Source organism: Vanellus vanellus, assembly GCF_965231255.1.
Source record: "Vanellus vanellus genome assembly, chromosome: 5".
In the NCBI taxonomy this organism is placed as follows: Eukaryota; Metazoa; Chordata; class Aves; order Charadriiformes; family Charadriidae; genus Vanellus; species Vanellus vanellus.
The window spans coordinates 24845066-24869668 of record NC_138910.1 but is presented as its reverse complement, the minus strand read 5'-3'; the positions used below and the strand labels follow the sequence as shown (position 1 = coordinate 24869668).

General features: G+C 36.8%; 1 protein-coding gene across 2 annotated transcripts in view; it reads left to right on the top strand.

The window, feature by feature from the left end:
• OLA1 (Obg like ATPase 1) overlaps positions 1-24603 on the top strand; it is a 103180-nt gene that overhangs the window by 10450 nt on the left and 68127 nt on the right. For both annotated transcript variants that reach the window (XM_082483342.1, XM_082483343.1), the window contains exon 4: positions 1701-1828. In XM_082483342.1, the coding sequence (XP_082339468.1) occupies positions 1701-1828 (128 nt within the window). The remainder of the gene's footprint in view (positions 1-1700; positions 1829-24603) is intronic.

Sequence of the window (24603 nt, the reverse complement as noted above, 5' to 3'; positions counted from 1 at the left end):
GAAACTTGTTTTGTTCAATCTAAGCCCTGAGCAGAGCTTTTTCTGTCTGGGCTATAGCTGCCATAACAGGCATCAGGATAAGAAGAGAAGGGTGGCTTCCTGATACTAGTGGAGTTTTCTGTTGTTGCGGATTTGACAGTCATGCTGTCAAATACTTAAATATTTGAAAAACTGTATATATATATATCAGAAAGCTGTCACACTAATAAAAATAAGGCTCAATTTAGGCTGTGGCCAGTAAAGACTTCAGAAGTGTAATGCTGTTCAGAGAAGGTTTCTGTATGAGGTTGGCTAGGAGGTCACTGTCTAGGCCATGCCTAGCACTCACTCACACCTATGCGCTTCCTTCCATCTGTGAGCAGCACTGCCATGGTAGGTCTTTGGAAAAGACATCTTAAGGTAGAATTTTTCTCTTTAGATTTGAATCTCATGTTGAAGAACACTCACCATTAAAGAAAGCTTTACACTGCTTTACAAATTGGCACTGTATGCTCATGCAGACTTGATAGCATGTCACACCCTTCTCGTTGTTATTAAAGCCATTGTACCTACAGTCAGTGAGTACAACAGTGAACTGTTGTATTAATCTTAGCATAGTGCTAATGATATATAATGGTGATAAATTAAAGTATTTGATGGAAATTAAGTAGTGTTCCAATTATTTATTTTGAAGCCATCAAGTTAGAGATCTTGATGACTGTGGTGTGTGGTTTCTGGTTGTTGGCAAGTGAGGAATTTATAGAATTTCAGTGTGGTTTTATCACTGCCACTATTTATGATGGTGTTGTCATTTGCATAGACCATATGAAGGTGCTTTTAGTCAACACCTTATCACAAAGTTTGTGTTGTTTTTTTTTTCCCTGACTCGGGTAGATTTTGAGAAGTAATTTGATTTGGAATAGATGTGAAAAGATTAATGCCCATTAAGTTACTTGCTTGTTTTAAAACAACTTGAGAATCTGCAGAGTATAAGAAGCTTGCAGTTTATAAATTGCCACATGCATTTCTCATAGCTCTAAAAGCTTTTTTCCCTCATTTTTTTGTAAGCTAATTTGAACTTCATGACTGTTCTGTTGTTGCTATATAAAATGTCATGTAGACATGTCTCCTAACCCGTTGCTGTTAACTATGGTAGAAAACATCATAGCTGTTTACATTATAATGCTGGCTTCAAGTTAACTTGTTTTCTGCTTTTTTTTCAAATTGCTTGCATAACCCTGATCACTGCTAGTTTTAATCACCACTGTATTAAAGAAATGCCCTTGTCTTCTGAGAAAGTTGCTTTACTTACTGAACTAAATGGTAACCTTAAAGCTATGCCATAGCAGAGTGTAATGGCCATTTTTGTATCTTATCCCTTTGGTGCTATGAAAACTGCTTGTTACAGATGACTGACTTCATCAGTCTTCCAGGCCTGGTTGATTATTCATATAGTTGTCAGTATGGTTCCACACTTAGAAACTAGTTTACTTAATTTTACATTAATAATGACAGAAAAATAAAGAACTGTTGACGTTTTATGTGGGAGGGGGGATCTTGTCTTTTATATGTTGCACATTAAATAAGGAAGAAAGCTACTGTCATGTATAACTTTTTCTAGAAAAAAGGAATGTTGGATTTTCATATTCTGAATTTATTTCTGTGCCAAAAGTTTTGGTTAATATGCTTCAGTAATGGATCTTTTAACTTTTATATTTCAGCAAAATTCCAGCCTTTCTGAATGTCGTGGATATCGCTGGCCTTGTAAAAGGAGCCCACACTGGCCAAGGCTTAGGAAATTCCTTCTTGTCTCATATTAATGCCTGTGATGGGATCTTTCATCTGATGCGTATGTAAACTTATTTGTGTGTTCTCTGTATAGCTTAAGGACAGCATTGTCATACTCTAGTTAAGAACTGTGAAACAAATATCCATTACAATTTTAACTTTTACCATTCTATTCAAAGTCATTTGGTTTGGGGTTTTTCCAATTGCCATCCTCTGCTATATAATGGGAGGAATGGAATATGATAATAAAAGGCCGAAATGAAAGTAGAAAACAAAAATACGGAGTAAGTAGCAGACTTTGGTATTCTGTTCCTTACAGGGCAAGCCTCGCTTCTTTCTTTTTTCTGATTTGTGTGACTTCTATTAAGTCTTGGACACACCTCCCACCCCCAATCTCTGTGAATTCTGAACATTTCTCAGTTAGACTAAGGGCTTTGATTCTCTCTTTCATCACCTATTACCACAATATAGAACTGGCCTTCAGAGTTGTATTAACAACACTTACAAACTTGGCACTTAAAAGCTTGTTGAAAGCATATGTGGGTTTGCAATACACTTTGAGTATTGAAAAAGGCTTCTGGTCTGAAAAGACTGAGCTTAATAATGTTTGTGCAGATTTGAGGAAACCGGACACCTTTGTTGCTGTCTTTTGGCCATTATTATTCAGTGACTGAGAAACAATAGAACAAAATAAATAAATTAAAAAAAATGCTTTTTACTTGGTGATAGAAGCAAATTTTTTTTGTGGGCAGGGTGTTTCTAGAACAAAAAACAAAGGCATGGAATATTACTATTTTGTAGTACTGGTATAGATGTTTAGAACAATTGTTCCCACGAGCATTTTTTTTGAAACATGTTTATACAGAGTAGTGAACTGATGTGCCTTTATAGTCTGCATGCTTGGTGAATAGTGAGCATGCTACCTCAGTCAAATGCAATTTATTATGCATCAGGAATACCACGACGCTGATTTGGTGCAGAGTGCTGATGCTGTGTTTTCAGTCGAGCGAGACAAACTTTGTGGGGAAAGGTATTATGTTCTTAGGCTTAGACTGTTGGAAAACAAGACGTGCTTTTGGGAACATTGACTTTTTTAAGGTCTTCTAGTAGCTGGAAGCCATCTATAACTGTGCGTGTGTGGAGCATTACTTCTCCTTTGAATGCTTGACCTTATTTATATTTTATATCTAGTACTACTATTTTCTGTTAACATTGTTTGACACATACTTTCAGTAGAATAGAAAATTATGGGCTATTGATTGTAGCTAAGCATTTAATAGTATTTAAAATGAAGATACTTTGAAAAGACAAGGCAAAATCCTTACTGGGTAAAGTGAAGTAAGTCTTTTTGAACTTGTGCGTTGTTTTAGGAACTAGCTGGATATTTGAAGGATGTACTAATACATTGGTATGATTTAAATATTTGCAACTATGCAAGAACCATTGCAACAGTATCCTTAGAAAAAAGAGGGGATCGGTTTCCTCAGATCCATTGCTATCCTGGAATTGTAATTACTGTTTTGCCTGGTGTCAATTGAGAATAAGTGGTAAACTCTTCACACTTGCTCTGCTTTGATACTTGTATCATAAATGCTTGTTAAGGAACAGGTTGATATAATAGCCAGTGGAGAAAATGCTTTTTAATATTGAATAATCCTAAGCTTTTGTTTCAGTTAGCTATTGTAAGGGTTAACACCATTTATATTTCTCTTTGGGGACTGAAAGAGGAACGATACTATTTCTTCTAATCTAGTCTTGCATTTACTTGTTATGTTTCAGTTTCTTTCAAGGTTTCTGAAATGTAATGCTTGTGAAATGATTGTTGCTGTTTTTCTTCTTTGGGAGCAAGAAAAAAAAAAAAGTAATCACTTTTTAAATAGCACTTTTTCCTTTTTAAAATCTTAACCCTGCCACTTTTGCTGCTCTTGCTAGATGTTTTGGCTAGAACACAAGCTACTAATGAACTGAAGTAGAAATACTGTGTGTTGATTGCCCAATAAACATGAAGATCTTTCAAAATATTACTTAGGGATAATAATAATAATAAAAAGCTAATGCAAAATTTTGTTGAGATGTTAAACTACTTCTCCCTCCCCCGCCCCAAGTGCATATTAGTTCTACTTTCCTTTCCCCACAGTACTGTAAAAATGAAGATTTGGCACTAAAAGCTAGTAATAGCCGTCTAGCAAATTTAAAGAAAAAAAATTTATTGGTTACACAGCACAAACTCTAGTTAAAACCTATAGCTCACTGAAATTTTCAACATACCGTGCCAATTTATATCATAAAAAAAAATGTATAAACCTTTTTTTATGTGTGTTCTGGTTTGACTGACGCAGGACTAATTTCTCTTCTAATGCTTGGGAACACCATACTTTTAGAGTCTAGTGTCTTGAGTTTGTGAAAATACTGACTTCGTAGCCAGCTATGATGTGTGGGTTTCAAGGTGTTTTCAAGCTTGCCAGGTGCAAGGATGAGGAGTGAGATCTGAGCACTCAATCCAATATTGCCAGCAGGATTATTTCATACCAGGAATGTCACATTCAGTATAAATTAGAAAGTTTGCTGTGATGTTCAGTTTCTCCTTTGATGGCTGCCATCCATGAGAACTTCTTGCCCTGGTGCCGAACCCCTGAGCCCTTCCCTTCCCCCCGAAGCCGTAGCACTTGCAGTGTCCAACACTTACTGTCCACTGCTGGGAGTGCACAGCTTCCTACTGATACAACTAGATGAATATAATCTTTGCATGTTCTGTATTGGTATTGGGATCCACATTGGTTCTTTAGTGCTATTAATTTTAATTTTCTAATCTTATTCTATTAAATCTATTTACATTTCAGCCCCTGGGTTTCCTTGTTTTTTCTAATTTCCCCTTCATGGGTGTGGAGGGGTCATCGGGTGGTAGAATGATTGTCTAAATTACAATAAATTGTTATGGGTTTCTCAAACCATAACAATATGCTGTAACGGTTTTACATCCATCTGCCTGTCAAAATTATTTCCAATCTAAAAATCCCTTTTTAAGAGTCTGTGGCATACCTGGGGTTGGCATGGTTTCTATCAGATTATAGAAACTACCTAAACTCTTGGTGTAAATCCTTAGGCTTTCCAGATTCTGAGAGGATTACGCTTCTTGGTTGCCCTTTACCAGGGTTTGGTCCAAATTCTTAATGGGCTGTCTGTCTTTAGAAACCCAAAAGCCCTGAGACCAGCCATCAGTTTTCAGCTCCTTAACAGGAGCAACCTGTCTGAGTTCCTTTTAAAGGGGAATAGGCAGAGGGCTGGAAGGTGAGGCTTTGTGTGCCAGCAAGCTGGAAAGGAGGTGTTGCTGAAGATGAAGAGGAGATGAGAATAATAAAAAGTTCTTAAGAAGAGATGCACTAGGAAGTGATCTGGGGACCATGCTTTTTCAAAGCATGAATAATTTAACGTTTGTTTTCACTAAGGTTTTGAGATGATCTGGGACAAATTTTCACCTCTGAGCACTGAAACCATTGCTCCCTGTCTTTTTATGCTGTTGTAGTGTGCAGTACTGCTGCCCATGTTAATGGCTAGCATGTGAAGCAGAACCCTTTGGAGAATTGGTCTTTTCTTATTTCTGGATGCTAGGCAGAAAGTCATTGTGGGGTTTGTGCTATAGACTTCAAAGGTCTGCATGCCTGAGTACATTGAAGAAAGGCTTGTTAGGCTTTGACTTAGCTTGGTTCAGTTGGTATTTTAGCAAAAAGCAGTTTGAGAATTAACTCGCTCAAGTTGGATTAAGGTAATAAGGCAAGGAAGTAGCTAGCTAGGAATGGAGAGCTTTTGTTGAGTATGATGAGCCAAACTTTGGGAATCTCACTGAAAGTATTTTATAGTCCTAGGGTAAAGGTTTTGATCCTGTTTTCTTTATTAATTGAGAATGTGTTGAACTGTGATTTCTTTAGGACAAGAGGTTGGTTTGTGGTTTGTGTGTGTGGTTTTTTTTTTTGGGGGGGGGTTCCATAAGAGAATCCACTGTTGTTACCTGTTTGTGTTATCAGATGACTTTTGAAGAAGGTTGTTGCCAGTCAGTTTATCCACCACAGGGCACATAGATGAGGTGCAGCTGTAGTACTCTCAAAGTAATTATTACATTTCTGTTGGAACTGTGGAAGTTCTGTGTGGTATTCACCTAGACGGTTTCTTGTATGACGTAAAGCTGAGGAGAAATGAGATTTATTTGTCTGGCTAATTCTCTACATTCCTTACTTCATTTAAAAAAAGGAAAGTACCCCCACCTTGAAATGATTATGGATTTTCAGCCTTCAAGTTTCCATATCCTAGATACACTGTTACTTTCCTAGGGAGGCACAGTGTTCATTAAATCAATGAAAGCATTGTTTTTATGTTTAAGGTATATTTTAATATATCTAAAGAAACAGTAACAGGTGTGAGAACAGCATGTGGTGGGGTAATAGGACAAGTAAACTGAGAGGTAAGTTTGTGTTGAGCACCACTGTGTTTTTGTACATGATAGTAAACAGTATGAAGTAGATTCTTTTAGCTCAGCCAACAAGCTGATTTTCCTGTACAGAATAGACCAATACATTCTTGGGTTTTGATGCTTCTGATAGATTTTTTTTCTATTAAAGTGCACAAACTGAAAATGAATTGCTGATATTTAAAATAAACCACTTGATCTCAATATACTTTTTAATCTTTTTTTTTTTTAGATGTAGGGGTTTATTTTATTTTTGGCCAAATCCAGTTATGAAAGCCTCAAACACGTACACTTGCTTACTTATTGGCTGAGTGAATGGGGAATTTGATTTTAAAACTGTTTTCTGCCCTGGATAGTGGCATCTACAGCATTTGTACCATAGTAGCCTGACACATGCTTTAAAGTGGTTACAGCTTTGTTCTTCTTCTGAGTTTCACTGTTTAATTTGAAACATTTTTGACAGTTCTATTTTCAATGTTTCAGATGTATTATGGTTTTAACTGAGGCAGCAATGTTTTCCTGGTGGCAGAAGGCAGGCTGTTTGAAGATTGTAATAGTGTTTCTTCCCAAGTTGCTGGCTTTAACCACCTTTCAACTTTTATGGCAGATCAGTCACAAGTACTTGTAGAAAATTACTTTCTTTGTATGGTGGACTAAAAATGGCAACCTTGTTACAAGTGTAAATTTACAAATTGCTCTTAAATAATGCTTCGGTGAAGAAAATGGTAGATGTCAGTATTTAGTCCTTGCTACAGCTCTGTCAAGTTTTTGAATGTACTGGATGTTAAACAGCCAGACCTCTTCGTGTTTTTTTAGTTTCTCTTCCCACTGATATCCTGCAGGCCTAGTTTTTTGGTTTGGTTTTTTTTTTTTTTTTTTTTTTGGAAAATATGTTCCACATTTTTCTCTTATTTTTAGTTTTTTAAATGAAATCCAGTCTTTCTCTTCAAAGTTACAGAAATTGGAAGGAAATTTGTCTGTAAAAATACTTTGCTATCAAATGCTCCTTTTTAATAAACAAAAAAACCCTTAGGGTTCGGTGCCTAATGTTTGAAGTATGGCAGGCAACATTGGCTTTTGTGGAAGAACTTGAGAGCTCACCTGCATGCCATCCACCTGGTCTTACAGTCCTGCAGAGGAACCTGTGAGCTGCCTGCAGTGACACGGTGCTGGGGGAGCACAGGCAGGTAGGGGTGGGGAGCTCCCGCTGTGCTGCATTGCCTGGAGGTGATCTCACTCCACAGCAGATGAGCTGTAGCTGCTTTTTAGGAGCAGGATGGGGAGTTTGGTAATCTGTGAAATGTTTTTTGTGACAAGAGTGAAAGAAACATGAAGCTAGGTAAACATCCCCTGTGGTCATATAGAAGTGACTGCTGTGACCAATGTGAATTGGTTTCTAAAAGTCTTTAACTGCTTTTACTCCAGGTTTATGTCTGTTGTAACTGGAAGTGTTTAGGGCACCCCCTGGTTCTGCCTCCTTCAGGGTTTTAGGCAACTTTTGAACCAATTTGCTGTCATTTAAAACTTGAATAGATAAGTATCACGTGAGCTGAGTGTAGTTTATTCTTGTTGGAGATAAACACTATTCAAAACTGAATTTGATATTCATACTGATTTTTTGCTCAGCATTTAAAATCAAGTTGACTTGGCTTTATTTTTTTATCATCATGAGGGTTGTTGGGAACTCGTGCTAATACTGCCAGAGTTTTGATTTGCCTATAAGAATCAAAGTGATAATGAAGTTATTTAACTGAATAAGATGCATCCTCTGTTCTGACTTCATTTTTTTGACTTTCTAAAAAAAGGTGTGTATTTTCTGTATAAAAATGCTAATCATTCTGTGGCTTTTATATACTTGAGGCACGATGCGTTTTTTTTTCCTGATGTTCTCTACGAAGAAATTGTATCTGCTGATTGCTGCTCCTGGAAGCTGACTGCTACAGAGAGGAGGCATATGATGATATCACTTAGCTACACTCCACTGCACTAGCGTTTCAGTGAACAAAGTATGAGTCGCATCTCATCCCTTCAGCATGTGTAGTCTGTGTATTGGGAATCGTAGTGGCTCTGTTCATACAGCTGTAGCTCGGCTGTGTCACTTGTAATATCTGAAGCTGTTTTTTCATCTTTGTAATGTGTCAAAATTCACCTTGAAATGATGTAAACGTATCTGTCTTACAAAAATTTTGTCTGCAGCATATTTTGGTTCAATTTTTTGAAGATGCTTTGGTTTTGTTTTGTATTACTAAATGGAATTGCCACTTGCTAAAAAAGAAAAAACTTAGGGTTCCTCATTTACAAATACAAACCTTTCACTGCTAGGCTACATAAGTTTAAAAGTAATTTGCATGGATTAAACTTGTTAGTGTTACACAAGCAAGATGTGTTTCTGCATGCTATTGAGTAGATAATAGTTCTTATGGAGATTTTTCTCTTCCTTCTTATTTGTTGTTAGAGTAACTAAATTAATGCTTAATAAAATATTTGGAGTAGCTCACAGTGCAGCTAAACTTTCAATTAGCTTTCAGTGACTTCTCCATATTAAAACAAAAAATTGTGAAAATTTTAAAATGAAAGTGGCAGTTGTGGCCATATGAAACTTTTTATTTTATGAACTAATGCTTGGGGTTTTCGGAGTGGTTTTCTTTGTGTGTGTGTTTTTTTTTTTTTTTTTTTTTTTGTAAAATCTTGTAAAGTGTTTTAATTCTGTGATCAAAAAAAAATCTCCTATGCAAAGCCTTACCCAAAGTCATGAAAAATGGCATTCTTCTATCCCTTTTGGCAAAATGATCACCAAAATGGAAATTATTTTTATTAGCAAGACTGTTTTTGCATTGTATGTTGCAACTTCAGAATATCAAGTCACCAAAAATACCAACCTGGGGTAATTTGTCTTAGGCAATGTGTTATCTGTCTTTGAATTTTACCTGTCAGCATTCAGATACTAAGCCCACCACCTTGAAAGGGAAGGGAGACTAATAAAGATATTCATGGAGATGCATACAAATTTGCTTATCATTAGTTTTTCCTCATATAAAAAGAAAGTGCTTTTTTGCAGGAGAGGAAGATTTTTTCAGAGGATGCTTAGCTTTATTTTATTGCAGACCTTTTGTTTGTGTAGACGATACAAGCAGAAGCAGTGGAGTGCCAGATTTCTCCTTTCCTCCTTACAGTGGTTTTGAACCTGCAAGCAGAAAACAATGCAAATGTAGCAACCATACCTGAATCTAATCAGGCCTTTGCAACCCTCTTGATACTGTACCACATTCTGTGTGGTAATGAACAAGACTGGGGAAAGTGCCTTCTGAAAACAGATAAAGTTCTGAAAGCAAACAATGTTGTATAGAGGAATTCTACCAGTCTTCCTTCCCCTTTTAAATAATGTGAAGCAGCCAAAAGGAAGCACATCTGATGTTATTTTTTTTTTCTTTTGGGCTCAGAAGTCAGTTTGTGGCAAAAAACCCCACCCACAAAGCGCCCAATAAAAATGCAATGAAGAGGCAATAAGTCATGGAAGTCCGATTTTTCAAGAAGTCCTGCCTTGACAAAAGATTTGTTGCAGGGAAAAATGTGCGGTCATCATCAATGTCATGCATGAGCCTTAAGCCATCTTGGAGAGCTAGTGCTTGTTGGATTTTTCTCTCTGGATCCAAGGATGGAAGCACAGCAGTCTTTTTGCTCAGAAAAAGTGTTGGTAGAGAGAAGATAGTTCATACAGCCATCTGCTCAAAGAAGCTTCTTGAGAAATAACCATGTAGGATTAGAGTAAGTGTTTGTGCAGCATCCAGCCGTGGAGACAGTGGATGTAAGTGAAACGGGGAGTAGATTAGGGGCGAGCCCAGACATCCCACTGTGTGGTACAATGGCAGTTATCTTTCTCTTGTGCCTACTCTTCAATACAGTGATATGGGAAGAGGCCATAGGATGAAGGCTTATGCTGCAAAGCAGTTGTCTGTTGATGTAGTCTACTTTGTAGGATTATCTGAAGAGTAGAAAAGAACTTCATGTGTGTTTTGGGTAGTAGTACATTATTGACCAAAATGTTGGTAGTAGAATTAAAGGACCAGGATGGGATGCTTGTGAATCTTCTGATGTGCAGCTTCGACTAGTGCTACCACTAAACCTAAAGACATTTTATACACCCACATCCTGTTCAGCAGATCAGTGCCAGTGCAGGATCAACCAGCTTAATTGGCCAGCTGTGGAAAACTTTTAGCTAATCAGATTTTTCAATTAGGCAAATAAGATAAATACAAGAAGGACAGTAACCTCCTAAGCTAAACTATTGCATTAGAATTTTGCAAGATTTTGTTCTTTTGTTCTTACTTGAGCATAGTATTAGCGACTCTGAGATCTAGGAAGTCACACTGTAACATCACCCTCATCTTGGGTGATGTTACAGTACTTGGCGTACAAGTATCTAAAGGGTGGGTTGAAGAAGGATGGAGCCAGGCTCTTTTCATTGGTTCCAAGTGACAGGACGAGGGGCAATGGGCACAAGTTAGAACACAGGAAGTTCCGTTCAAATACACGGAAACAGTTCTTTACGGTGAGGGTGACAGAGCACTGGCACAGGCTGCCCAGGGAGGTTGTGGAGTCCCCTTCCCTGGAGATTTTCAAGACCCGCCTGGATGCAGTCCTGAGTAATGTGCTCTAGGCAATCCTGCTTTAGCAGGAGAGTTGGACTAGATGATCTCTAGAGGTCCCTTCCAACTCTGATAATTCTGTGATTCTGTGATTCTGTGATCTCCTGTTTTATTGCTAGTGTTTCCTTCCTTTTGGAGTGTCTGTATGAAAAAAAACTTATGGGTTTGTACCTCAAAACTGTTTGCAGCTTTGTCTCCCACAGAGGAGTGAATTTGTTTTCCTGAGCACGTGGGTGCAGATTGTGGAAAAGGTGCTGGAAAATTGTCAGCACTCTAGTGAGTTAGCCTTTTTCTTTATCGAATAGTAAATTACATCGCCAAGCTGAGTGAAAGTGATACCTGAGCTTTAATCCATATTTCTCCAAGGCCAGGTAACTAGAGTTTAAAGCACAAATAAACTCAGAGAAGGGTTTAAATAGGTTTTATTCTTAAAATTGTCACAAGTAATTGTTATTCTGAAAGCTGAATAAGCCTCTCCAAATATATAGGTATGAGGAGAAAAAATGTATACATTGTATAGTGGTTTTATTTCAATCCCTGATAAATAAATGTCTCTCAAGGATATACTTCTTTAAAAAGAGTAAGATGAGAACTGTGAATGTTCAAATGTTTTTGTTACTAATCAAAAACTCTGAAGTTTGTTTTACATTGAAGTTGCCTCTTGATGTCACAAGTCAAATTTTGATTGTACAGTACCTAGGAGCTTTCTTTTCAGTCTCAAATACTGTAAAGTCTGTAGTTCTAGTTAATTACTAATGCTCATTGAGAAGGAAAATTATTGTTCTTGTATTCTTCTCCAGCCTTTATTGTAGTTTGTCAATGCTAGAATTGTAAGTCTCATGCTAATTGAAGTTACAATGGATTTTGGAGCCCATTTTGTCATTCATCTTTAGCTTAATACCCTGTGCCTCTACCCTGTGCCTCTCTATGTCCAATTTCTTTTCCTTATCAGAACAGGTGAAAACATAAAAATTTCTTGTCTAGAGGCCACCACCCTTGCTAGAGTAGCAGCATCTAATGCCATTCTATTTATAGATGGAACTTGTTAAGTTTCCTCAGCAGGGACTTAAAGCTATGACCTCGTAGGCCAGAAACAGGAGAGCTACCTACTGAGCTACAAGGGCAATCTCAATTCTAAAGAATACATAGAAAATTTCTAATATACTGTACTGTGAGTCATAAAGTACTTGACCAGTAAACCCCCCCCTCCCCTGAGAATAAAGACCAGGCAGGCTGTCTTTACTGACTCATTGCTACTATTTGACCTACAACTACTTTTATTATAGTTCTGTATGTCATATAGCAGTGTATAATTGCTATTTAGGCAATACAGATGAGACTGAAGTTTTTCTCTGTAATATGGTAAAGAAATTATCCATATGTGATAGTGTTAGAGGGTGTTTGGGTGACTTTGAAACATGCTTACCTGTTTGAGTGGATGTCTTTACTGATGGTGTAGGGTATCCTATCAGTGATCGTTTAATACTTTGTAAGTCATTTCTTCTTTGCTGTGCCATGGAATTTCAAGAAAGCTTGAAGGGAAAAATAATGCAGTTTTTTTTTCCTGGTTGTAATATGAAATGTAAAAGCCTGTTTTCTTTTGGTTGGAGGAAGGCCACCTCAGAAAAGATAAAATCAACAATTCTTTGCAAGAATTTGGGAACAGAAAAAGATAAGTGGCTGACTGTCAGCATCACTTTAATTAGCTGCAGTGATTGCATCAGAAAGGTGAGTGGTCTGTAGACTGAGAATATTATAGCTTCCCTTTCAGAAACTTGCTTTCTCAAAAGTGCATTCCTCAAAAGAGACAGTTAGGGTTTTTTTTGTTGCTGTTTCTTTAATGCAGAGTTTTAATGAAAATTTTGAAATAGACTCTTAGAAGCACTTCTCTGTTTCCTAATTTATACATAGATGGTCATCGTCCCTAACACAGCTGAGGGCATAGGCCTGTGTTGGGTTTGGAAACAGCAGTAGGAGTTAACTGTTTCTTCATCACTGTCCCTCATTGCTCCAGAGTTGAATATGGCAAGCTAATATGCAAGTGTGTCGGTATCAAATGTGCTAATTTAATTATTGCTGAGTCTGATGTGAAATTAGGTGACTTCATATTAAAATAGACAAGGAGCACACAAAAATGATTTTGGTGCATCATCTGTGGGAGTGGTGGCCTCCAGGTGAGGTGAGGGGAATTAATGCTTTCACTCCTGCTAGGGGTACAAGTAGTATAACTTTTAGTGCCTCGAAGGAAGAGACCAAGTTACTTTGAAGATTTTTTTCTTTTCCTCTCTTTAAATAAGAACTAAAGTCTCAGAATTCTAAGTAAAAAATCTGGAATAACAGTAGTCTAGTTGAAGAAGGGATAAAATAGATTTGAATTGCTTGTGAAGAGCACTGTGACTGCTCTTTTGTGCTGGCTTATTTTATTAAAAAAGAACTTTGCCATGTCACGGTCTTGTGATCAACTCATATTCCTAAAATGAATGGGTGCACATCATTGGACATATGAATTAAATTCTCCCTAATGGTCTGGATTTCTTGTATTGGTATTTCTGTTATGTACATCTGTGATACTGCTGTGTTCTGAACAGTGGAGTAAATACTGCAAATGAAGACCAGGAGGAAGCTGGCACTGCGATTCTTGTTCTGGCTCGAGGCTACTTATCCTGGACAAACTAAACAAGGCTCCTAGTTTAGTTAAGATATGTAATTGCAAGGCTTAATTAAAATATAATTCCTCTTTTTTGTGCGTCAAGCAAATCTGTCTGAGATCCTTGGGGTGCCAGTTTAGAGTACTTGATTTTTCTTTACTTTAGTCTCACAAGTGCTTAAAATTCACTGGTGGCAGTTACTGCACGGTAGAAAGCCAAAGAGTGTATCTTACCTGTACCGAAGGAACTGCTTTAGCAGTTACACCCAAGCAAAAGCTCTTTTCAGTAATCCAATTCAGATGCAACTTTTTTTCAGTCTATAAGACTGTTTCTTTATTACACTGACGGAAAAACCTTTGGTTCCATTTTTTTCATGATTGCCATTTACTGGAGCAGTCCTGGTTTCCAAAATGATCAAAATGGCACTCCTAGAAAAATTAATGTCTGCCCCTTCCAAAGTCATACTTTGTGCCAAACTTGTACACTGGATAAGCGTGTCTTTTGGTAGCTGAAGCAGCTCCGTACTGCAACACCTTTTCTCATCTATATGCTGCCACTTTTTCCTGTGCTGTTGGAACTGATTGTAGAACCATATAGTAAAAGGGCTTTTGGTTTTTAAAAATAACCATATTCTTCTTGCTGGGTTATTTTAAAAATAGGTCATTTCTCTAATCAGATTTAACATGTAATCCAGCAAACAGTCATGCTGTTCTAGCTGAGGGAGCATTAAGCTGATAGGGTAAGTTGAAAAATGTTTGTAAAAAAGCAGCTATAGGAAATATGTAATGCAAATTGCATCATTTTTTTTATTTGCCTTTTTTTTTTTCCTTCCAAGTCTGCAAGGCTTAGAGATGTTTTCTTTCAAACCTTGCAGGTTGGCCACTGGAGCCTGAGGAAAACTGACTTTTTGATGACTGTTCTGTATGCTGGAGATGTTAGTGAGATGCAGGGTTTGGTTGCAGATGTGCCTTTATGCTGTTGTAACGATAAAGTATTGATGTGGAAATCTGCTGACTTCCGGTGAACCTTCACCAAAGATAGTTGTTATTGTTCCAGTATGCTTTCCAAAACTTCTCTTCCATCCTGACGAAGTCCAGCTTCACATTGGCTAAGGATGAAGTTTTAGTTTTGCTTGGTTTTACAGGTGCTAATTTATTAATTAGTTATCAATGACATCTCAGCAGAAATTCTGATGGTCTGCTTCCTCCCCCCCCCCCCCCCCCCCCCCCCCCCGTTTGGAAGTTGTCACTTTTGCATTTGCTATTCTTAGGTTTCTCCCAGCTATTTTCTAGTGTGTTTCAGGACACATTTTTATCCTATGTAGAAGAACAAAATTAGCATTAGGCTGGATTTAAGTGCTGGATGTTTATGTCAGCAGTAGTTGCTAGAGATGCTTTGAAAGCTGCTGTTTTAATACTGATGCCAAGGGGTGTCTTAGCCTCAAATGACATCCTGAAGCCTCAATGCCTGGAGGCAATTAACAAAATGCATTAATTATCAACCCAACCATTTGTTCTTCTGGAGTACCTCAGAAATGCTACTTTGAGTTCTTATTTTCAGTTTTGCAGTGAAAGTAGGGCTTCATCTGTTGTTGGATACAACAGCTACAAGATTCTTTAGAACCTTAGTGTTTATCCTTAGATATGGAATTAATTTTCTGAGTATTCAAGCATTACTTGGTTAATTTCTTTTCTGTTAAAGTTAGTTTAAAAGGATTTCTTTATAAAATCAAACAACACCCCGTCTTCCTTCCTTCCTTCTATCTTCCTCCTCTCCCCACCCTCCACCCCATCATACAGGTTTTTTTCCCAATAATGGTGATGGTAGATAAACTTCTGTACCTCAAGCTCACTTTACTAGTTAAACTTTTGAAATAGTTTTGAGCATAGGTTTGCATTTCAGTACTTACTGAGATAGCTGTTACTGAGATAACAGTTCCTGAAGACTTATTGAATATTTTTATGCACCAAGCTTTGGTAATTTGATGTGAAAATTGATGTCTCAAAACTAAATAGCAATAGGAATAGGAAGTCAAGTGTGTGAAAGAGTTGCAAAAGAGGGGAAAATGCATAGCTACCAGAATGTAGGCTACCTGAGAGGGATTGCTTGCTTTCAGAGAAAATATGGAAAGAAGCAGAGGGAATCTGAAAGATAGGCAGTCTAAGACTCTGGGTTGAGCTTCTCTGTACTGCTCTGGAGTATCATAAAGCAGAAAGATTAATCCAGTGAACATCACCATAGAAATTGTGTGTGTATATATATGTAGCGTACAAGATAAAAATATTGATGTGTCGTATTTTTTAATTGTTAGGGATGGTATGGTAAAATTGTCATGCAGAGGAAAAAGTCTAATATCTTGGTATGTGTGTTTAATCTGTCCAAAACAGCAAACACTGAAATGTTTTAATCATAAGCAGATGGTTATTTCATAGTTTAATTACAAGGCAGGATATAAAGATTGTTTTGGTATGCTTATTACATTTTTGCCTTCTCAACTTATCTTCCATTTTTTTTAATGTAACTAAGTCAGGCAATGCCACTCTAAATTCCTTTCTTAAAAAAAATAAATCTTAATCTGAATTATCTGTATGTTTATGGTGTCTTTTATTTTGCCTGAAAGTGTTTTGTACTTAAATGCAAATATGAAGTATTATCTTGCATTCTGTGTGGTTTAGACAATTAAATTATTTTGTTACAACTCTCTGTGTGCTTAAAGAAAACAAAACATTCATTGGACTGTGCAGTATTTAGAAAAAAAATAATATTTCTGTAATGCTACTCTTGGCTCAAAACACAACTGAAACATATCACTCTTTCAGCTGGTTTAAGGACCTGAAAGTAAAAATTTCCTTCCAACTGTGCTACAATATTCAGCTATTGTTTGAGATGGATATAGAAAAGACAGCAAGAAAATATAAAATTTCTTGTCTTTAATTGATTTAATTTATATGTCACAGGATACTGTTTAAATATTGAGTATTTTGTGGAATTGCAAAACGTTGTGAGTATAGGCAGAGCTCAAGTCAATGGGATCCAGAACCTTGCCTCAGTTTCTACTTTTATCGAAATAATGGATAATTTTCCATGAGCCATCGTTCATCTTTGCAGTTAGTATGTTGAGCTTTTATTTGTCGAGATTGTTCAGTCATTATGATAAAACATATAAAAATTTTGATAAGGAAGAGTTAAAAAGCTCTTAGTGTTTTCTTCTTATAAGCCACCTGTTGCCTTAGATGCGTAAGTATATAAATTCGAACAAAGTGCTCATCACTTGTCAGCCATCAGTGGCAGCATAAAAATTACTTGTGGTGCTTGCTTTGCAAGAAGTTCTTTTGTGTTTGTGACATCAGCTTTGTTTTATACAATTAAAGTATTACACGCTAGAATAATCTAAATTGCAACCACAAATGGGGATGTAGTTCTTTTTTCATAGAGCTGAATTTGTTTACTGGTTGTATACAGCTATTGACTACTGTTTAACATGACATGTCCCTTTTGCCTTGAACAATCTTTGAAAAAGGTGTTTTTTTGTGTCCTGTTCTTGTCTCCCACCCCCTCCATTCCTCCTCCCTTCTCCATTATGGAAGGCTTTTCTTGTACTATTTTTTAACAAGTAGATATAAATGCATGTTAGGCTTCAGCATTTTTTTTTTTTTTTTCAGCTAACAAATTAACAGCACATGATGATATTGCAACAGAGAAAAAAGCCTTGCAGTAAAGTGATCTGGACTGCAGGAGATGTTTTGTTCCATGTGAACACGTTTTGACATGAACAGAATAGTTTTAACTTGCACAGTTTAAAATAAAACCCAAAAAGCAAACCCTGGTTTTGATAACCCACACAGGATTTTCTGATTCTGACCCTACTGTACTCATGACTGTACAGATACCTACTGAATGGCTTTCTCTGTTGGAAATACCTAATATGTGATGTTCTGTTCCTCTGTTATTGCTGTATTTTCTTTTATTTACATGTCTTTCCAGTTCAAAATGAATGGGAAGAATTTGCATGTGACTGGGTTATGATTTCTTAATATTAAGTTGTTTTCCTTGTGTTAAAACAGATATTCAGTGCTATAGAAATTCGTGGCAAATACTGCTGTGTCCTCCTCAAATTCTGTAGTCTTGAGTAAAGGACGATTTTTGTGGAAAGTTCAATAAAGCAGGTAAAACTAGTATAGTTTTTTGTATGTTGGTTGTGTTAAGCATGCAATAGGTCTGTCTTGTTCAACATAAGCTTAGTAAAGGAATAACATCCTTAAAATTATCTGAGGCATAGTTCCCATTTGAAGAAATTAGGCTATAACAAATCTACATCAAGACTGATTTTTATATTAAATTGCTTTATTTTTGTAGGGAATACTTGACAATTATGTAATTCTATAGTGATTTGCATGCAGGAGTTACTGGCATGTAACTGGCAATCTGTGATAAAATCTCTGTGGCTGCATATTAGTCCTGGAGCATTAAAGGCTGCCTTTAGTAGTCACCCCTCCTCCTTGGGCCAGAAGAACTGAGACAGGAGTACATAAGCTCAGCTTTCCTATTCTTTCACCTAATGTTGACCTAGTAGCTTATCCTTCTGAGGAATACTGCAAATTGGGGACTACTTGCCCTAGCAACTCCACTTTTTTTCAAACCTCCTCCCCCTTGTGCTGATGGTGAAGTGAAATAAATCCAGCTCCATTTGGTCATGTGTTCCATCCACTTGGTGTGGCCCTGCTGGAGCAAGAAGTCTGTTTGTACTGATTACAACTGGGACAAAAATTACTGAAGCTTGATACAGAATTTCTTAAAACCAGATGTCACGATGTTGGCAGGTTTCTTGTTTTACTAGTTAAAGCTTTTACAAGGGAAGGGAAAATATAACAATAGTATTTCAAGGTGATCCCCCAATCCACAAATAAAAATAACGTTAAAAGTAGCTTACAGTCGAATAACGATTACAACACTGTTCCAACAATAATCCTGTAGTGATGGGATATAAAAAGGATATAAGCACAAGCTAAAGACCATGCAGAACAGTACTAAAAAATGCATTGTATTCAAATATTCTCTTTTCCTGTGCAGTGGCTTTGAAAATAATATGATTGTTTTAATGCTTGCATTTCACAGTTATGTTTTAACTGAGAAACCATTAACACTAATCACTTTACCAAGATGATATTTTTTATTTTATTATTCCAACAACATTCTAAGCTGCTAACCGGTAAATTACTGATTCTTGCTTTCATCCTTTCACATATTTTCCTGTTGTTTTTCTTGGAATGTGTGTGTAAGCAAGTAGGAAGAGAGGAGAAAAGTGACTTTTTAAAGTACTTCTGTATGCTTTCCAAGGGCACAATTCTTTTATTTAGTCATACTGTGTTTGTAATTTGAATTCCATGAATTACAGTTAAGTTCTGCTCAGTGTGAATAAGGATGGCTTGGTCTGAACCTGAACTAATTAGTATATATTTATAAAAAACAAAAATAAACACCCTCCCCTCTCCTGTATTGATTATATTTGCAGACTGACATTAATGTGTCTGTGCCACATAGAATGAATAATTTAGCAGGTGAGTTAATTGATCATTTACAAATACATATTCTTCTTGTGCAGAAAGAGAATGTTTTTTGTAGTTGATTTGTCCCATACTAAAATAAAATAACAACATTGGTATTCTTGTTTAAATTATTTTTTCCCCTCTATATGTTTTCACTGTGAGTGGTTTTGAGCATTAATGGATGCAATTGCACTCTTTGAGCAAATAATTAGGGAGTTCCATTATATGCAAGTATTTTCCTTTATACAGAAGTGTTACAGTGTCATTGTTGGACTTGTCTTAGCCATTGGTAGAACTGGGGAGTACAGCATGAATACACCTAGCACAGCAAAGGTACTTTCCAGTCAAATTGGCTACTCAACTTTTCAAGTGTCTTTGTCACTAGACCTCATCAGGGTTTCCGTTATTAACAGAAGAAAAAAAATCCAGCATTATTTAATAATTTTTTTAAATGAAGCTCTATACTTTTTTTAAAAGTGTTAGGTATTATTCAGTTTTCATTTGTCTCCTCCTGTGCAGTCAGTGTAATGTCATGCTAAGGTATTTTGGCTACCTCATTTGAGCATTGTTGAATGATATGATGGACTAGACACTTCAGAAGGTAAATACATCATAATTCTGATCTTCCTAATCAGCTGCTGTTTCAGAAGAATGTTTCACTGCTTTTTCTAGTTTTGCTGTAGATGGGAATGTACAGCTTGCTGTTTAATGAATTAAGGGAACCAATTAAGTTAAGGAGCATAGTGTATACTAGTGGGGTCTGGATGTGTAAACTGTGGTTCTCATACTTGTGCCGCACAGATGTCGCTGGATCCCCTATAGTAAGGGTGACTAGCTTATGGCGTACAAACCTGGTCTTGCCTGCCTTGCTCTTGGTCCTTGCTGTCAGAGGCTGGACGGCTTGCTTGATTTCTGCTCTGTTGTGTGGCAGGAGCACGTCAGGCCATATTTGGGAGAGGGAGCATGGGTTTTCCAGGAAGGGTGCCGGAAGGGGTGGCAGACACTACCTGTCTGGAGAGTATCTTTGGGCTGCCCGAGCCGCCTGTGTACCAACAGGTTGTTACAGACCACCATTGTTTCCAGCTTATGTGTCTCAGTCACAAAAGGAGTCCTGTCCTTCCTTCTTCATGTCCCTTCATATGGTTCTCATAAGCAACATCCAAATTCCCTCCCTGCTGGAGAGAAATGCTGCCTTTGTCAGCTAAAAACCTCAAGTTATGCTTTTCTCTCATCTCTTTCTGTTTATGGAAATTTTTTTTTTTTTTTTTCAGAATTCCTCTGCACATGGTAGTAGTTGCTGGTTTGGGGTTTTTTTGCTTTCCTACTTTTTGTTTTCTTGCTATGTAACAGCAGGATGACGTTGGTTAACAGGATTTTGTACGTCAGCGGTGCTATTTACTAGAATGTTGTTAATTTATTGTACTAGAGCAGGGAAAATGAGAAAGCTCTCTGACACTGCAAACAAATTATTCTAACAGCTTCTTGATTAGAAAGGTATCTTTGGGACCACTGCAGCTGTAGGAAAATCGTTTTAAATTGAAATGTTAAATTTGTTGGAATTTCATAGGTTAACCCCCAGTTTAACACAAAGAAACCTGAAATTTCACCCATAAAAACAGTGCAAAGTTACTTTTTTTTCCCCCCTGTGTTTTAAACTTTGGCTTGGAGAACAAATAGCTGTTCTTTGTTTCAGAACAAGCATAATCATGCGGAAGTGCATTATTTCTGTATTATACAAACACCGCATAGTAATATTTCTACTAGAATGAAATATTCAGCATGTTTAAGAAGAAAGAGCCTTTTGGAAATCTTTGCTAAGGGAACAGATTACTTGTATGATGCAGTTTGAATGCATAAATCAATCTCATATGTATGGAATGCCATTAGTTTTAATATCTTGGAGTAACTATATGGGTAAGCTGGGCTTGTGGATGGCAGTGTGGGGGAGGAAGGCAGATGGAGCTGCATCCGAGAGCAAGGCAGTGTCTTCCCATGGAATGCAAACAGGCTCTAAAGGCCTCTCTTAGGAGGAGGGGATATTGTAATATTATCAGCAGTGTTGTGTTGAAAATTGAAAACCAGTAACTGAAAGCACATTGTAAAGAAACAGATGATTTTAATGACTTGGAGAACATTTTTTAAGGTTAGTAATCAGCAAACCACAAAGAAAATTATCTTGTGATCAGAGTTCTGATTTTTCACCAAGATCGAGAGCCTAGTCAAAGGTAATCCATCTTCTGTTCACTTAACATGTTTTTTCTTAACTACACTGCCTACCAACTTATTTAAAGAAAAAGATTTTATATATGTATGTACTACTAAATAAATGACAGAACAGAAATTTAACAGCTTCGTAGCTTTTTGGAAGTTCCTCTCTTCTGCAATAACATCTCATAAAACTTCAGAAAATTATTTCATAGAAACAAATTGTTTGAAAAATGAGCATTGAGTAAACACTAGCTTGCTGATAGTAAAATGTGTCCTGTTTTCATACCATTGCAGCAGTTTTACTTTCTTCAAAATTTTTTTTTTTTTTCAGCAGGAAAGTCTCTTCTTGATTTGTGGTGTTTCTAACCTTTTTGAAGTTTCTGCATGATATTTTCATAAGTTCTGAACATGAGGGTTTTCCTGCCAAATTAAAGAGAAAGAATCTTAAATGGGTAACATTTTCTTTGTGTTATGTGATACAGAATTTTTTTATCCCTGATCCAATTTAGCTTAGAACATTTCATTATGTAAAAAGGTATGTATAGTATTCTTTGTCAGGGTTGTTACAAAAAGGGAAAAATTGAACAATGAACTGTGTCTTCATAACAAACTGGTTTGAAGTTGTAACGTTAGTGAAAAATGGGATTTAACTCTTAAGAGATCTTCTTTTCTGTTAGGTTCTCTTTCAACTAGCAGGTGATGAAGAACTACTGCTAGGACAGTTCTTCTGGCCTCTGGCTTGCTCCTGTCAGCCCTCTTTCCTGCAGGCAAATGGTGAGCAGGCTGCAAGTTGAGTGAAACTTCGTGAAGTGATAGTGTTGCTTGGCTTGCTGTTCTGGGAAGCCATCTATAGCAGTAGCATTAGAGGCATCTATGTAAATGCTTAAATACCGTATATGCCCTTTTCATGTCTTTTGAATTTTTTTTTTTGGTCATCTATCTTTCATCTAATGTGAAAAAGTATAAGTATTGTGGTTCAGCATCTACTGAGAATCTACTAGTTTTAGAAATCCTAAAATAATTCCATGTATTTTTATAAAAATGATAGCCTCTTCAGGATAGACAAGGTCCAAGACAAATGCGACATGATAGCTTTTGGGGGAAAAAATTGCAAGGAACCTTGCTACAATAATTGGATGAAGATTTTTTTGTAGATTTAAGTGCTGATGAACAAGGACTTTCTTCAGGGACTTCAAAAATTGCCAGAAGCGTGATGGCCAGTATGGTCCTTTACTTCTGGAGAGTTTCTTTGAAAGCCGGAGTGTTTTGAGCTGGAGAAAATCTTCATTCTGTCTAAGAGTGATTTTTAGGCTTAACTTATTAGGAAAATAAGACCAATGTTAAACCAGACGTTGAACAAAAGATGTTGCATGCTGGAATTAGCAACCGAGATTGTCTTTTTCAGAGTCCTTTTTGACTGCCTGTGAGTTTGACAGATTATATCGCAGCCCATTAAAAAAGTTGTGGTAGAGGTGATGTTTAAAAAGGCAGTGGTCAAGTGAAGGATGACAACTTTAGTATTGATTATTTTTCATTCTGAAATGTTTGGATTTCAAATACTTTTTTTTGTTTTTTTAATCAGCGGTAATGTTTTAAGATACGTATTTCCTTGTGCAAAAAGGCAATTTCTGGTGGCCTGCTTGACTTTTTTCTGTGTGATACGAATGTTCACACTGACATTCATATGTAAAGAACTGTGGATATTTACTTTTAATGTTTGAACGCACCTTTATGTATGCACTTCTTTTGGATTTCAGAATTAACCCCCTCCCCCGCAAAGACGTGCATACTATTGCCAGCTTATAGTGACTAGGAAACTAAGGCAATACTGCTGAGACAGGCAGTCTGCTGTCCATTTGGTGGTGGGTACCTGGTTTTTGCTTGTGTAGTGTCCTGTGCCGGTATGTGAGCACAAAATTAATTGTAGTTGTGTGCCAAGCTTTATGGAAGGCCTGGTCTTGTTTATTACTAACAACCACTAGTTTGCAGCTGTAATCCCTTGTGTTTGCCCATCTAGTAATCATGAAACTGTGGGGAAAGCTAATACACCTTCATACGGGCTGTGTTTGGAAAGCTTAGCAAAGAATGCGAGTGACACAAAATAATTCCTGATGTTGAAAAATTATGTTAAATAAATAATAAAAAAAGAAAGAAGCATATAGAGAAGGTGGTGCATGATGGTGGGATACAAATAGTGGGGGGAAAAAATATCAGAAGGTACTTTCATACCAAAGTGTTGGTCTCCAAAAAGATTACTTGCTAGGGCTAGCAGGCATTTTTAGGTGTTAATACAGACAAATATGAAAGATACACTATGATGTAATAAATAGAAGATGGGTTTAAAAATAGCATGTAAATGTAAAATATTCCCACTGTTTTAAAGTGGTAATTTATTTGCAAAACATAAAACAATTATCTAACGAAGTATGCTGCTGAAATGATGTTGCAAACCAATGCATTTAAAAGAACACAGGGACTGTCTTGGCAGCTGTCCCCTAACTCCAGCCCAGGGTGCTGTCATCACAGCTCGAGTTGTTCTTTGCAGCTTTACCCTAGCTGCAGTTCAGGTGCTGTGGTGATGGCAAAATACGTCTTATTGCCATGAAAATACTGAAACTGTATTAGTTGTTTAACTCTGCATGAATAAGGACAATAGAGGTTGGGTGTGTTTGCAAATGCTGAGCTGTCCTGAGCGGACCAACAATTTGTATTAATGGTGCTTTCCCCTACATGAACCACGTGATGAAAGGGTAGTCCCTAAACAATTCACCTAACCATGCATTACTTGCATTGACATTTTTAATTCATAAAGTACTGTAATTTCAAATTCTTAAGCTGAAGTTTTTAATGTTTTAAACAAAAAGGTTTATAACAAACAGTTCCTTATGCTACGGTACTTTCTAACATCTTTGTCTTTTTCTATCATTAAGAAAAGTGTTTCTGTAATGTTAATTAGCTAGTAACTGCTGTTTTCAGTGTGCTTTAATTACCATATGTTGCTTGATTATATGTTATGAAATAAACTTAAGGTTATTCTAGATTGTTAAATGGTGAGCTAATATATAACTACTGTGCTTAAGATGACGTTTTTCAGATACGGTGGTGGGGATATTGGGAGGAGGAAAAGCTAAAAATGCAGTTTCATTCTTAGTATATGAAGACAATTTTAAGAATTGCCTCCTCAATTTAAAAATTACTATTTACAAGAAATATCTGGTAAAATACCATGAAAATACTTTGAATCATAACTGCATAATCATAGAATAGATTGTAAAGATGTAACTCTCAGATGATTTGTGTATGTGTTACTAATAGGCATCCTTTGC